Raw genomic sequence first — 17193 nt, forward strand, 5'->3', positions numbered from 1 at the left:
TCGTTTTGCGTTTCAGTTCATAGACCATGTGCCAGAGGGAGGTGTTTAGTCCCAGGATCCTTAGCTATGGTGTTGAACGCTGAGATGTACTGTAGTCAATGAATAGAATTCTCACATAGGTGTTCCTTTTGTCCAGGTGGCAAAGGGCAGTGTGGATTGCAATAGAGATTGCATCATCTGTGGATCTGTTGGGGTGGTATGCGAATTGGAGTGGGTCTAGGGTTACTGGGATAATGGTGTTGATGTGGGCCATGACCAGCCTTTCAAAGCACTTCATGGCTACAGATGTGAGTGCTACGGGTCGGTAGTCATTTAGGCAGATTACCTTAGTGTTCTTTGGCACGGGGACTGTGGTGGTCTGCTTGAAACATGTTGGTATTACAGACTCAGACAGGAAGAGGTTGAACATGTCAGTGAAGACACTTGCCAGTTGGTCAGCGCATGCTCAGAGTACACGTCCTGTTAATGCGTCTGGCCCTGCGGCCTTGTGAATGTTGACCTGTTTAATACATTTTCAAGTTCATAACTGTGCACTCTCCTCAAACAATAGCATGGTATTATTTCACTGTAATAGCTACTGTACATTGGACAGTGCAGTTAGATTAAAAAGAATTTAAGCTTTCTGCCCATATCAGATAGGTCTTTGTCCTGGGAAATGATCTTGTTATCTACAACCTCATGCTAATCACATTAGCCTACGTTAGCTCAACCGTCCCGCGGGGGGACCGATCCTGTAGAGGTCAAAGGACTTACTCACATTGGCTACGGAGAGTGGGATCACACAGTCGTCCGGAGATAACTCTACCAGTCCTATTTATGATATAATTTATGAAGAATATACCTTTTTTTTATTACATTTTTTATCAATTAGTATATTTGAGTTTAACCACAATATTTGTGGAAGTATTTGTTCTGTCTTTTCTGGTGGATTAAATTGAAATTGCAACCAACTTTCTATGTCTTGTTTCAAAAATAGCGACATTTGGGAGATTAATTCCTTTCCAAATAACTGAAAGTGAGAGGTTGTAATCTGAATAAAGGGAAAAAGGCCTTTCTTGAACATAGGGTGAGACATTCTTACTAATTTGCTAGAGAATCAGTTCGGGTTTTAAGTATAACTTTTGTATAACTGAAGCCTTTAGTGAGAGGTCTAATTCTTTAATATTTTATCATTTCTGCCCTCCGAATTCATATTCATTATATATATAATTTTGTCTGGCTTGCCATTCCAAATAAAGTGTAATATTTTTTTCTCATATAATAATAAAAAAAACAGTTTGCTAGTTTTAGGCAAGACCATAAGCAAATAGGTAAACTGGGATATGACTAAAAGTTAATCAGGGTGATTTTCCACACATATAAAGGTATTTACCTTTCCATGGTAGCAAGATCTATGGTAGCAAGATCTTGTCTATTTTTGCTAACTTTCTATTAAAATGTATTGGAGTGAGATTATTTATTTATTTCGGGATATGTATACCGAGTATATCCACATCACCATCAGACCATTTTATTGGTAAACCACATGGCAATGTAAAAGTTGTATTTTTTTGTGATCCAATACATAACATAGTACACTTCTCATAATTTGGTAATCCAGTGAAGTTAGAACAAATAACTAGATCCTCTATGAGGCTGTGGAGGGATCCAAATTGTGTATTTAAAAGAATACGTGAATCATCATCATACAATGATACCTTTGTGTTTAAGCCCTGTATTTCTAAATCCCTTGATATTATTGTTGGATATGATTTTAATAGCTAACATTTCGATGGCCATAAAAGATAGATATGCCGATAGTGGACAACCTTGTTTTACTCCTCTTGACAGTTTAAAACTGTATGAGAAATAGCCATTATGTATGATTTTACACCTAGGGTTACTATACATGATTTTAACCCATTTTATAAGAGATTCTCCAAAATTGAAATGTTCCAGTTATATACACCACCATTCAAAAGTTTGGAGTCACTTAGAAATGTCCTTGTTTTCCATGAAAACATGCATGAAATGAGTTGCAAAATGAATAGGAAATATTGTCAAGATGTTGACAAGGTTATAAATAATGATTTTTAATTGAAATAATAATTGTGTCCTTCAAACTTTGTTTTCGTCAAAGAATCCTCCATTTGCAGCAATTGCAGCCTTGCAGACATTTGGCATTCTAGTTGTCAATTTGTTGAGGTAATCTGAAGTGATTTCACCCCATGCTTCTTGAATCACCTCCCACAAGTTGGATTGGCTTGATGGGCACTTCTTACATACCATAAGGTCAAGCTGCTCCCACAACAGCTCAATAGGTTTGAGATCCGGTGACTGTGCTGGCCACTCCATTATAGACAGAATACCAGCTGACTGCATCTTCCCTAAATAGTTATTGCATAGTTTGGAGCTGTGCTTTGGGTCATTGTCCTGTTGAAGGTGGAGATTGGCTCCAATTAAGCGCCGTCCAAAGGGCATGGCATGGCGTTGCAACATGGAGTGATAGCCTTCCTTCTTCAAGAGCTCTTTTACCCTGTACAAATCTCCCACTTTACCACCACCAAAGCACCCCCAGACCATCACATTGCCACCACCATGCTTGACAGATGGTGTCAAGAAACTCCTTCAGCATCTTAATTTTTTCTGCGTCTCACGAATGTTATTTTTTGTGATCCGAACACCTCAAACTTAGATTTGTCTGTCCATAACACTTGTTTCCAATTTTCCTCTGTCCAGTGTCTGTGTTCTTTAGCACATCTTAACATTCTCTTTTTATTGGCCAGTCTGAGATATGGCTTTTTCTTTGCAACTCTGCCTAGAAGGCCAGCATCCCGGAGTCGCCTCTTCACTGTTGACATTGTGACTGGTGTTTTGCAGGTACTATTTAATGAAGCTGCCAGTTGAGGACTTGTGAGGCATCTGTTTCTCAAACTAGACACTCTAATGTACTTGTCCTCTTGCTCAGTTGTGCACCGGGGCCTCCCACTCCTCTTTCATTTCTGATTAGAGCCAGTTTGCGCTGTTCTGGGAAGGGAGTAGTACACAGTGTTGTACGAGATTTTCAGTTTCTTGGCAATTTCTCTCATGGAAAAGCCTTCATTTCTTAGAACAAGAATAGACTGATGAGTTTCAGAAGAAATGTATTTGTTTCTGGTCATTTTGAGCCTGTAATCGAACGCACAAATGCTGATGCTCCAGATTCTCAAATAGTCTAAAGAAGGCCAGTTTTATTGCTTCTTTAATCAGGACAACAGTTTTCAGCTGTGCTGACATAATTGTAAAAGGGTTTTCTAATGATCAATTAGCCTTTTAAAATGATAAACGTGGATTAGCTAACACAACATGCCATTGGAACACAGGAGTGAGTTTCAAGAGAGAGCATTACAGGTATAGTTCAACCCCCCCAAAAATGACATTGTTTTTCTTACCCCTGTGAGTAGCCTATGAACAAGGTAACACAGCACTCCATGTCCATAGACCACTTAAATAGGGTAGGGAAACCAATGTGTCATTTCGTAATTTGGATGAAGGATCCCTTTAAGTCTGTCTTAGGTTGTGTTAAAGGTGAGTTATAAGATGCTTGGTCCAGACTAATGACGTTGGATGTCCTATAAAGATGTGGCTGAGAAAAGCACAAGAGGACATAGTAGGACACACTCTGATTCAACATTCTCTTTTCACTCAGATGGTTTGTGGCAATAGTGGCCCATTATGAATCAGAGTGAACGGATCAGTGCAACGGAGAAAGGGGTTGATTGCAAAAGTGCTTAGAAGTGCTAAGAAACATCCTTCTCTGTACAAACGGACAGATATCCTCTAAGTGTAACCGTACAAAAAATGTGGCCGTACAAGACAATGTATGGAAGAATAATTGTTATTGCGTCTGACAGGCCTACAGCAGGTTGAAAATTGGACCAACATTGGCGAAAAGGAAATACCATGGAAAATTAGACCAACATTTATCATTATATATATATAGCCAAGGGTGAAGGGTAAAACTATGCTTACAGAGGTAGTCTATTGGTGGACACAACCTGCTAAATTGGACAAGCCCTCACAATGTCTTCTTTCAAATAGATGATGAGAGAAACAAATGGCAAAGCCCCTCTCGCTATTGGCCAAAGTATTCTCAAGACCTATCAAGAATGTGAAATTTAAAAAAATCCCCTCAAAGATAATATCGGGCAGGCCTATTTTTCCTGAGCTAATTATTTCCTTTGGCAAAGCAGAGCTCCCTCCCACCTCCCACCTCTCCCCCACCACGGGTATGGGGATATTCTGAGTGGCATCATGGGAAAAAAGCACAACAACATATTAGTCATGGGGTATGTCCCAAATTGCACCCTATTTCCTATACAGCGTACTACGTTTGGCCCATATGGCTCTGGTCAAAGTAATGCACTATGTAGGAAATGGGGTGTCATTTGGGACTAATCTATACAGTAGTCTCGTTTTGCTTGGAGTCAAAGGCCTCCTTCCTTACAACATCTGTTCAGTTTGTTAAAGAATTGAGTTTGCATATCTACAGAATAGGGTTAGAGTTGTATTACTAATGTTTGTAATGTGTATCCTTTATCAAGGTTTTTGTTACATTACTGTACACATTGGATACTGCATATAGTATATGACTAGTTTATCTCCTTAAGGTAGAGACATTTGGCCTCAAAATGTCTTGTTTGTTTTGTTCCTCGACTTTAACAGCACACAAAGTTGATATTTTCTCAGTTTTAGATTAGACATATGGACAGCACTGACATTTTGTTTATAGGAAAAAGTCAAACGTTGGGCTGACTGTTTAAATTATTTTCTCTTGCTGTCAGTCTGTCGCAGATTCTCCACCACATTAACACTGACATTCCTACAGCGATAAGGCTCGTGGAAGAAGTGTAAAACATGATCTCTTTTGAACTGCTCTCTATTCCTAGAATTCGAGGGTCACTCAACATTTGAGTGGTGAGGTGATGACATTTGAAAGACTTTGGTAACTGAGGCTGTGTGTGTGTGTGTGTGTGTGTGTGTGTGTGTGTGTGTGTGTGTGTGTGTGTGTGTGTGTGTGTGTGTGTGTGTGTGTGTGTGTGCGTGTGCGTTTGCGTTTGCGTTTGTGTGCGTTTGTGTGTTCGGACAAATTCTGAAGCTTGTGTTCCAACACAAATAGATATGTCATGCGGACTGGAGCCACAGAAACGTAGTTATGAGCATCATCAGTGTCACATTTCTTTAGCCTAAGATAATGACAATGCCTTCAATGGTTGCTTATTGTGGATTTATTGTTGCGCCCTGTCTTGGTCATTGCCTTCCTCGCTATGTCCACTGTCAAGAGGTTACCAAGCCATGTTTCTCACTTCATTCTACCAAGCCATTGCATGCAAAGGCTAGCTCAGAGACATGGAGAGGAAAGGCAGAGAGGAAAGGCAGGTTTTGAGAGAGAAGGGGGAGAGAACAAAAAAACAAGAGGGGTATTGTACGTGTGGAATGGTGCCATCTTTACCTCCTCCCTTCCCCCCCATCCTTTTTCTTCCCCCCATCCTGGCTGTTGGGCGTGTGAGGAAGAGGGGGGGGGCAAACCCCCCACTCTAATGAAGTTCAATTACAGCTGTCCTAATGGCAGTGGACCGTTAAGTTCTTGGGGTCAGCGGCCTGAATACCACAATTAGAGTTACCCATCTCTCTTAATAGACTCTCTTTCGTGCCGATGAAATTTAAACATCATTTCACTTTCTAAATAGTGCTCTTGGAATACGTAAACATAAGCACAGTGAAAGAGATATGTAACTTAAAAGTAATTGAATCAGCGTTGGGGAGCTGGGGACTGAGGGACTGGAAGTTGGAGGGCTGGAGGACTGAGAGGCTGGGTGGTTGGAAGGCTGGTGCTGGAGGGCTGGGGGGGCACAGCTAGCCTGGCACAAGTAGCAGAGCGTGCTGGCTGGGGCCGAGCCAGCAGATGCTATCAGCCAACCAACAGCAAAGTATGCACAATAACATTCCGGGGGATTGGAGGAAATTAAATCTAAGGAACTCAAGTTGATTAGTAGGTATAGTATGTTATGTGTAGGCTTATACAAAACAAGGCTGTGGTGGCTTGCTCTATATGAGAAGAATGTTACAAACAATGGTCCATTGACACGGAAATCCCCAATGGTTTTAAACACACTTTTCTGGCTAAACCTAACACCTGTGGTGCGAAAAAGGATTTCCCATTAAAAGAAAGCCCAATTGCAAAGTTAGTAGCTGTCCTCTAAAAGATGCCTCCCTCTCTAAACTATATGGTGCCTGACTCAACTCCCCCATTGTTCCAAAAGCAATGCTTGCCAGAATATTGCTATTAGAATTACCCATCTCTAAAATCTTTTGTCTGTCTTGGGGGCAAAGTCCATTTGTTCTATTGTTCTGTTAATAAGAGTTTAGAACTGAGGCCAAAAAATTGAGCGCTGGGTGGAACTGGTTTTCTAATGAAGTGCTTTGAATCATTTTCCTGATACATGCTGTAAACAATGGATGAGAAGGGATGATGTATAGAGTGTGTGTGTGTGTGTGTGTGTGTGTGTGTGTGTGTGTGTGTGTGTGTGTGTGTGTGTGTGTGTGTGTGTGTACGTGCGTGCGTGCGTGCGTGTATCAGTGGAGACTCCTCGGAGGAGGACGGGGAGGACCGTACTCCTCAGTGAATTTCATAAAAATGAAAATGTTAAAAGATTTTAAAAGTTTTCCTTTTTAGATAAAACTATACATCCTCCAACCTATCAGAGCTCTTGCAGCATGAACTGACATGTTTTCCACCCAATCAAAGGATCAGAGAATGAATGAGATTAAGGCTAGAGCTGCCGCTTTCAAGGAGCTGGACTCTAACCCGGAAGCTTATAAGAAATCTCACTATGCCCTCCGACGAACCATCAAACAGGCAAAGCGTCAAAACAGGACTAAGATCGAGTCGTACTACACCGGCTCTGACGCTCGTCGGATGTGGCAGGGCCTGCAAACCATTACAGACTACAAATGGAAGCACAGCCGAGAGCTGCCCAGTGACACGAGCCTACCGGACGAGCTAAACTAATTCTATCCTCGCTTCGAGGCAAATAACACTGAAACATGCATGAAAGCACCAGCTGTACCGGAAGACTGTGTGATAACGCTCTCTGCAGCCGATGAGAGTAAGACCTTTAGACAAGGCCGCAGGGCCAGACGGATTACCAGAACGTGTACTCAAAGCATGTGCTGACCAACTAGCAAGTGTCTTCACTTACATTTTCAACCTCTCCCTGTCCGAGTCTGTAATACCAACATGTTTTAAGCAGACCACCATAGTGCCTGTGCCCAAGAACACTAAGGTAACCGGCCTAAATTACTACCAACCCGTAGCACTCACATCTGTAGCCATGAAGTGCTTTGAAAGGCTGGTCATGGTTCACATCAACACCATTTTCCCAGAAACCCTAGACCCACTCCAATTTGCATACCGCCCCAACAGATCCACAGATGATGCAGTCTCTATTGTACTGCGCTCTACACGCCCTTTCCCACCTGGACAAAAGGAACACCTATGTGAGAATGCAATTAATTGACTACAGCTCTGTGTTCAACATCATAGCAAAGGACCCTGGGACAAAACACCTCCCTCTGCAACTGGATCCTGGACTTCCTGACGGGCTGCCCCCAGTTGGTAAGGGTAGGTAACAACACTACCGCCACGCTGATCCTCAACATGTGGGCCCCTCAGGGGTGCGTGCTCAGCCCCCTCCTGTACTCCCTGTTCACTCATGACTGCACGGCCAGGCATGACTCCAACACCGTCATTAAGTTTGCTGTTTACACAACAGTGGTAAGCCTGATCACCGACAACAACGAGACAGCCTATAGGGAGGAGGTCAGAACATGGCCGTGTGGAACCAGGACAACAACCTCTCCCTCAGCGTGATCAAGACAAAGGAAATGATTGTGGACTACAGGAAAAAGAGGACCGAGCATGCCCCCATTCTCATCGACGGGGCTGCAGGGGAGCAGGTTGAGAGCTTCAAGTACCTTGGTGTCCACATCACCAACAAACTAACATGGTCCAAGCACACCATGACAGTCGTGAAGCGGGCACGGCAAAACCTATTCCCCCTCAGGATACGGAAAAGATTTGGCATGGGTCCTCCGATCCTCAAAAGGTTCTACAACTGCACCATCGAGAGCATCCTGACTGGTTGCATCACTGCCTGGTATGGTAACTGCTCGGCCTCTGACAGCAAGGCACTACAGAGGGTAGTGGGAACAGCCCAGTACATCACTGGGGCCAAGCTTCCTGCCATCCAGGATCTCTATACCAGGCGTGTCAGAGGAAGGCCCAAAAAATGGTCAAAGACTCCAGCCACCCTAGTCATAGACTGTTCTCCCTGCTACCATACGGCAAGGGGTACCGGAGCACCAAGTCTAGGTCCAAGAGGCTTCTAAACGGCTTCTACCCCCAAGCCATAAGACTCCTGTACTGCTAGTCAAATGGCTACCCAGACTATTCGCATTGCCCCCCCCGCTCTCTCCACACCACTGCCACTCTCTGTTGTCAACAATGCATAGTCACTTTAATTAACTCTACCTACATGTACATACTACCTCAACTAACCTGTGCCCCCGCACATTGACTCTGTACCGTCACCCCCCGTATATATTGTTATTTTTTACTGCTGCTCCTTAATTACTTGTTACTTTTATCTCTTATTCTTATCCATATTTTTTTAAACTGCACTGTCGGTTAGGGTCTTGTAAGTAAGCATTTCACTATAAGGTCTGAACCTGTTGTATTCGGCGCATGTGACTAATAAGATTTGATTTGATTTGAATCTAGTACTGAAAGAATAAGCTACTGCTAGCTAGCACTGCAGTGTGTAACATGTGGTGAGTAGTTGACTCAAAGAGAGAGAAAGACAATAGTTGACCAGTTTTGAACACATACAGTACATTTCTTCCAAAATAAAGGAGAAGCAAGAGAGAGATAGAGACAGATTTCATCTTTTCTATTTATTTTTCACTTTCAATTTCAATTACTTTGCTAGCAAATGCAGCTAGCTAGTTTAACCTACTCAAACGCCCTGCTCAAACAGAGGGATGCTATATTAGCTATCTGGTTACACTGGAACTCTTCCAAGTCAAAGTAAGCTTGGTTTTACTAATTTAATGCCTCCGGGGCCCGAAGGTGTAAGTGCTGAACTGCTTACTGACTGTACACTGTAACTTTACTGCATGATTGTAGCGTGTTTACAAACGCTTTAGTTCTAATAACTATGTTTACTATGACTTTACTTTAGCTAATTTAAGTGATAATGCCCGAGAAGCCAGTGTTTGGAGGATATATTGGCACGGTGTTGTTAGACCCGAGACAAAGTTGAGGTCCAAACACTGGCTTCAAGGGCATTATCACTTTTTTAAAATGAGTTACCAACATATTCAATTAACAATTGACATATTTTCCTTAAAAACGTTATTTTGATTAATTTATTCATACTATTTCATCCTTCCACAAGATATAGTTCCGACACAAATCTAAGGTGGCTACCCAAGCCGGTTGGTCGTACGTTCTATCGGTTCGGTTACCAGAGACATGACCAAGTCGTTCAGTCTTATTGTTCTGTGTCTATGGACGCGACCCAGTCATTCGTTCTAAATGTTCCATTGCCATACTGGCTGGCAATGTTCTTATCCCTTGCTTGCTAGCAAGCTAACTATGGCTAACTTACAGGTTTAGCATATGTCGTGCGTAATTGTGAGTAATTGTGAATTTACTCAGTCTGCTACGTTTATCTTCCAGAGACAATAGTGGTCATCTCCGTACGTTTACAGTAGGGGCAAAAAATAAAAACCAAAATCTCAGAATTCCAGATTTAAAAAGACCGTATTGTATTGGCAGTTTGCACGCTGCCCGCAACCTTCTCATAATAATTATGCACTTGGAGGAAACTTGGCACCATCCCTTTGGTGAAGCATGGTGGTGGCATCATCATGCTGCAGGGAGGTTTTTCAACAGCAGGGACTGGGAGACTAGTCAGGATTGAGGGAAAGATGAATAGAGAAAAGTACCAAGAGATCCTTGATGAAAACTTGCTCCAGAGCGCTCAGGACCTCAGACTGGGGTGGTTTACTTTCCAACAGGACAACAACCCTAAGCACGCAGCCAAGACAACGCGGGAGTTGCTTCGGGACAAGTATCTAAATGTCATTGAGTGGCCCAGCCAGAGCTCGGACTTGAACCAGATCGAACATCTCTGGAGAAACTTGAAAATAGCTGGGCAGCGACGCTTCCCATCCAACCTGAACCTTTTTTGAGAGGATCTGCAGAGAAGAATGGGAGAAACTCCCCAAATACAGGTGTGCCAAGCTTGTAGCATCTTACCGAAGAAGACTTGAGGCTGTAATCACTGCCAAAGGTGCTTTAACAAAGTGCTGATTAACTTCTATGGGCTACGTGGGATGCTAGCATCCCACCTGCGGGACACAGCCAGTGAAATATCAGGGCTGCAAATTCAAAAACAACAAAACGCCATAATTCAACTTTCTCAAACATACAACTATTTTAAACCATTTTAACGATACACTTCTCCTTGATGTAACCACATTGTCCGATTTCAAAAAGGCTTTTTTCAAAAAGGCTTTACAGCGAAAGAAAAACATTACATTATGTTAGGAGAGTACATAGACAAAAATAATGACACAGCCATTTTCCAAGCAAGGACATGTGTCTATAAAACCCAAAACACAGCTAAATGAAGCACTAACCTTTGACGATCTTCATCAGATGACACTCCTAGGACATTATGTTACACAACACATGTATGTTTTGTTCGATAACGTTCATATTTATATCCAAAAACTGTATTTTACACTAGCGCGTGATGTTCAGAAAATGTATTCCCACCAAAACTCCCGGTGAATGTGCACATCAATTTACAAAAATACTTATCATAAACGTTGACAAAATATATAACAATTATTTAAAGAATTATAGATAGACTACTCCTGGTTGCAACCGCTTTGTCAGATTTTAAAATAGCTTTATGGAGAAAGCACATTTTTCAATATTCTGAGTACATAGCTCAGCCATCACAGAACATTATACAGACACCCGCCAAGTTCAGGGCAACCTAAACTTAGAATTAGTATTAGAAATATTCTCTTACCTTTGCTGATCTTCATCAGAATGCACTCCCAGGACTGCTACTTCCACAAGAAATGTTGTTTTTGTTCCAAATAATCCATATTTATGTCCAAATACCTCCGTTTTATTCGTGCGTTCAGAGCACTATCCAAAGGCAAAACGCGCGAGCGTGGTACAGGAGACGAAAAGTCTAAATGTTCAATCTTTATGTTATTTTTAACGTAAAATTGCGATAATATTCCAACCGGACAATAGCGTATTCATTCAAGGAGAAAAAGAACGAACGGCACACTCGCGTGACCACGCATATCCAATCCCTTTGTCCACAGGCAGTCCACTCAGTAACTGAGCTCCTATTATCTGCCCAGTAACAGGAGAAGGCTGAAACAACTTTCTGAAGGCTTTTGACAGCCAATGGAAGCCTTAGGAAGTGCAACGTAACCCCACAGATACTGTAGTTTCGAAAGGGATTAGAAAGAAGAACTACAATTCTCAGATTCTCCACTTCCTGGTTGACTTTTTCTCAGGTTTTTGCCTGCCATATGAGTTCTGTTATACTCACAGACACCATTCACACAGTTTTAGAAACTTCAGAGTGTTTTCTATGCAAATCTACTAATAATATGCATATTCTATTTTCTGGGCCAGAGTAGTAACCTGTTTAAATTGGGGATGTTTTTCATCCGGCCGTGAAAATACTGCCCCCTAGCCCAGACAGGTTAAAGGGTCTGAATACTTATGTAAATGTGATATTTCTGTTTTTTGGGGGGATACATTTGCAAAAATGTTTAAAAACCTGTGTTTACTATGTCGTTATGGGGTATTGTGTGTAGATTGATGAGAGGAAAAAACAATTTAATAAATTTTAGAATAAGGCTGTAGCATTACAACATGTGGAAAAAGTGTGGTCTGAATACTTTCCGAATGCACTGTATGTCCATAAAAATTATGCTGATTCATGATTTTGACTGGCTGAGAAACACTGCCTGCCTATCTGTCTCGTTCTGACTCCTGACACGTTCATTACTATGGGACAGCTGGAGATCGAATTTGAATATTGAAACAATGTTGCAAATGTCATAGACAGACAGCAATGTTTATACACATTTCCGACGTTGAAAACTAAATGTTAGTCTAAAAGATATGTGAGATAATGTCTAGATGCTTTTTATAGTGGAGATCAAGTTCATACATTCCCTGGCAAGGCTGATGACACAGTGGATTGCGCAGTCAGATGGAACAGAGTAAATAGGCATTTGAATGTCTTAGACTTTGGCAGTGTGTTGTGGATTGAACTCCACAAGCGAAGTGAAAAGGTAAGAAGAGGAGAGCGCATAGATGCGAGAAGGAATACAACGTGGCTGCTTTGAAAGGGAACTGTGTTTACGTGTGATCAGGGGTGTATTCATTTAGCAAAATTCAGTTGAAAAACGTTTCTTAAACGGAAGCAAACAGAACAAAACAGGGACAAACTTTCCTGAATTTGACTAATAGAAACTCTCTGTTTGCAACTGTTGGACTAATGATTACACCCTAGATCAGCTAGATGCAGGCAAGTGTGCAAGGCAGTATTGAATGAGTCACTGTCTGTCCATGTGTCATTTTCTGTCACCTTAAAATGTTCTCTCGACCAGTGTGCACCTACATTGTAAACTTTCATTCCTAGGCTAGGTTGTAGCAACCTCATGATGGGTATAGGGACATTTTTAGTATCATGTAGTAACCTAAACCTATCGATGTTACATTGAACTGGGTGAATGGAATGTGAATGAAAGCCATCCAATATGCTGTAAGAGAAATAAGGCCATGCTCATGAAAAAAAAGATGTGTCCTCCCTCATCTTAAATGGCACTGACCGCCATTGGTGTGTACAATGTGTGTGTCTTTCTTACTTGACATCACACTGGGCAGAGACGTCAGATCAACATATAGTTTAGATTACTTTAAATGTAATTGTTTTTTTTAAATGTAACATGTATTTAATTAGGCAAGTCAGTTAAGAACAAATTTGTATTTACAATGACGACCTACCCTGGTCGACGTTTAGCTAATTGTGCGCAGCCCTACGGGACTCCCAATCGCGGCCAGATGTGATACAGCCTGGATTCGAACCAGGGACTGTAGTGACACCTCTTGCATTGAGATGCAGTGCCTTTATACCACTGCGCCACTCAGGAGCCATGAGTTCTCAACTAACGTGAATTCAACAAAAAAATGTCACCATGTCATTGGATTTCGGTAAAAATTTGGGTGAAGATAATATGAAATGCTCTTAAGTTGATCCAATCAGTTTTCCATGTTGATTCAATGTCATCACATAATTTTGTGGGGTTGAAATTACGTGGAAACAATGTTGATTCAACTAGTTTTTGCCCAGTGGGATGTTATCCTAAATGGCTCCGCTATGCCCCAGTCTTTCCCATTGATGCTCCTTATAAAACCTATTACCTGACATAATTAGTGGCATTTGATTTCCTCCTGTTATGCCTCTCATCTCTACACCTGACCCCATTTCACCGTTAAAGCACCTTTCTATTCATTAGCATTTTATTGACCGTCTGCTGCTCTGTGAGCAAGACACCTGTTTGTTTCTCAAATCATCATCAGCCAAAGGTTCTAACACATTGTTTTTATTGCTGTTTGATTATCTGTATAGTATATTGTGTTGTGTATCTATGTGTTGTGTATTTACACCTTCTACTCCCTTTCGACTCCTTTTTCTATTGAGCTGTTGTTGTAGAGAAATTCACTGTAAAAAAAACACCCACAACTCTAGTTATTTCAACGAATTATTATTAAGTAACTGGTTACACAGCCTTTTTTCTGTTTCCTCAAGTTGTCTGTTCAAGTGTTACCTGAACAAAAATCATTTAGTTGGTCCAAACCAAGCGCCAACTTGAGAAAACTTTGTCGTTCTCATACGTTCATTCAACTAGAAACTATTATTTGGGAATCTTAACTTAAAAGGGCTGTGCAACTGATTACACACAGCTTTTAACATGAAATATTTTCAATTTAGTTGATTAAATGGTGCATGTTCATTTATACAGTAATTATGATTCAACATGTCCTCACCACCGCTTGGTTCATGACATGCCAATCTTCCTGTTATGCCACCATGTCTGTGTCAGCTATCAGTTCATCTGACTATTCTCTCATCATTGATTTCATTTACTTATTTAAGCAATTACATTTTTTCTGTATAGTTGTCTAATGTTGGTGGGGCATATTATATATTTTAATGTGACTCCTTAATCACTATGATAAATAAAACCGTTTTTCTTGAGTGTACTTTTATGTCAAGACAGAATTACAATGGCTTGTTTTTGCTCTTCAACATACTGCTACAAAACAGTAGGGCTATAAGCACAACTGATGACGCCATTGAAGGATATTTTATGTCTATGGACTGCAAACAATAAATAGATGAATTGCACATGTATATAGGCATATGAAATATCGGACTTGTAGTTATGTTTGATGATGCCGGATGCCACAATTAGAACTATTCATGATTGGTTTAAGTACAGTATTACAGAGCATATGTCGTGCGTAATTGTGAGTAATTGTGAATTTACTCAGTCTGCTACGTTTATCTTCCAGAGACAATAGTGGTCATCTCCGTACGTTTACAGTAGGGGCAAAAAATAAAAACCAAAACCTTACAATTCCAGATTTAAAAAGAGCGTATTGTATTGGCAGTTTGCACGCTGCCCGCAACCTTCTCATAATAATGATGCACTTGGAGGAATTTCTAAACATCCTTGTTTAACGTTCCATATTCTAAATAGTGCAATTCAATATGTAAACATAAGCACAGTGAACAAGATAGAACTTAAAAGTAATTTAATCGTATTTGAGTTATATGGACACGTTGGATAGGCTACATCCTGGCAGCAGTGAAGTGCACACTCGTCAAGCATTACAGAGAATCCTACTGATTACACACGCGAGCGCACACACATATTTACAGAATCTGTGACACATATTTTACATATGGTTAAAAAAAACACAGAAACAATTCAAATGTAGCCTCAATAAATTGCACTTTAAACGTTGATAATCAAACCAACACTTACCCAGTGGTAAAACAAAGAAAAACGGTAGCCAACACAGGATGAACATCCCGACGACAATCGCCAGGGTTTTGGCAGCTTTCTTCTCCCGGGAGAACTTCATCAAGCGCACGGACAGCGAACTCCGGAACGGGTGGTTTTTACTCTTGGAAGTATCCTCCAGCATGCTCCTACAGTGTATCCTAAGCACCACTTCTATCGACTTATTTCTTTCCCGTTTGACCCCCGCTTCTAAACTCTTGGTAGTCCTCCGGGCCACCACGTAGACCCTGAAATACATCACTAGGATGACCATAAGCGGGAGGTAGAAGGAAAAGAGCGAGGAGAAGAGGGCATAGCCCGGTTCTTCGGTGATGCTGCAGACACTCTCGTCGGTCGGCGGCGGTTCCTTCCATCCCAGCAGCGGTCCTATGGAGATGACCATGGATGAGACCCAGACCAACACCAGAATGACGGCGGCTTTCTTCTCCGTCATGATGGTGGGGTATTTGAGGCAGTGTTTGACCCCGATGTACCTGTCTATGGAGATGATACAGAGGCTGAGGATGGACGCGGTGCAGCAGAGAACATCCACCGCTGCCCAGATGTTGCAGAAGACCCTGCCGAACACCCAGCATCCCAGCACTTCCAAAGAAGCGGAGAAAGGAAGCACAATAATGCTCAATAGCAAGTCCGCTATGGCCAGGTTGACTATAAAGAAGTTCGTTACGGTCTGTAAGTGTCTATTGCATAGCACCGAGAGGATAACCAAAATGTTCCCAACGATAGCCACCAAGATGAACATGGATAGAAAGACCCCGACTGCAATGACCTGGGGGTCCAGTGTGATGTTCGTGCAGCTGGTGGAGTTGGTGCTGTTGTCTGTGAATAAGATTTGGTCCAGGAAAGATTCGTTGAGAGCTTTTTCAAAATATATTCCATCATTGCTTTCGTTCATCAAATTAGAATATGTCATTTTGAAACTCCATAAAGAAAACTTTATAGTTGGATTCCAAGGCAAAACAAAGTGTTATTCATAATGTTTTTGTTCAGTGTTGTTTGTTTCCAATATTAAAAGAAAACGAGATGAAATGGAACATTCTTCTCACACATGTGAATTGTCTTCAATTTATAAAAAGCTCCAGTGGTATCTAGATTGTTTCATCTATTAAATGCGTATTTTGTTCCCCAACAAAAATAAAACTGATGCGCAATAACAGCACCATCCCTCTGTCTGAAAATGCAGGATCAACTATTCCTTTTTTTTTTTTTAAACTGAAGACCGCTCCAGCCATGGATTTTCTTGGAGTTCCTTGAGATTGTAAAACTGTCAGAAAATCTCAAATGAAGTATCTGTAAAAATATTTTTGTTGCTCAGTAGCACCGGATGGTCTGATTCTATTCCACTGGCGGCATTCTTTTAGTGAGAAGTCCAAACCAAACCAGAGTCGCAGCCTGCCTAGGACCCCAGCATCTGAGCCCTGCACTCCTCCCTAGCAAGTGTATTAAGTGAGACGTCGCATAATAACTGCGATGCCACAAGAGGGAGTCGCGCCCGTCTCTACACACTCAACAGGCATTCCAATGTAGCCGGTAGTGTATAGATTTGACCCATAGCCTAATATTCAGTTGATGTTTAGACTACTTCAGTATTACATCACTGACATATACAACCTGAAGCCAGACTACATGCAAACTAAACCCTTCAGTAGAATATAATACACTACATCTCATTCAAAAACATGGGCATTAATATGGAGTTGGTCTGCCCTTTGCTGCTATAACAGTCTCCACTCTGCTGTGGGGACTTGCTTCCATTCAGGCACAAGAGCATTAGCGAGGTCGGGCACTGATGTTCGGAGATTAGGCCTGGCTCGCAGTCGGCATTCCAATTCATCCCTATGGTGTTCGATGGGGTTGAAGTCAGGGCTCTGTGCAGGCCAGTCAAGTTATTTCACACTGATCTCAACAAACCATTTCTGTATGGACCTCGCCTTGTGCACAGGGTCTTTGTCATGTTGAAACAGAAAAGGG

At 41.6% G+C, this 17193-nt stretch overlaps 1 protein-coding gene across 1 annotated transcript in view; it reads right to left on the reverse strand.

Moving 5' to 3' along the window:
• LOC106602762 (alpha-1D adrenergic receptor) overlaps positions 1-16686 on the reverse strand; it is a 32385-nt gene extending 15699 nt beyond the window's left edge. Inside the window, exon 1 of the mRNA XM_014195602.2 lies at positions 15184-16686. Within this exon, the coding sequence (XP_014051077.1) occupies positions 15184-16135 (952 nt within the window). The 5' untranslated portion in view covers positions 16136-16686. The remainder of the gene's footprint in view (positions 1-15183) is intronic.
• Positions 16687-17193: the final 507 nt, after the last annotated feature.

This window comes from Salmo salar, chromosome ssa04, assembly GCF_905237065.1.
Source record: "Salmo salar chromosome ssa04, Ssal_v3.1, whole genome shotgun sequence".
NCBI classification, from domain to species: Eukaryota; Metazoa; Chordata; class Actinopteri; order Salmoniformes; family Salmonidae; genus Salmo; species Salmo salar.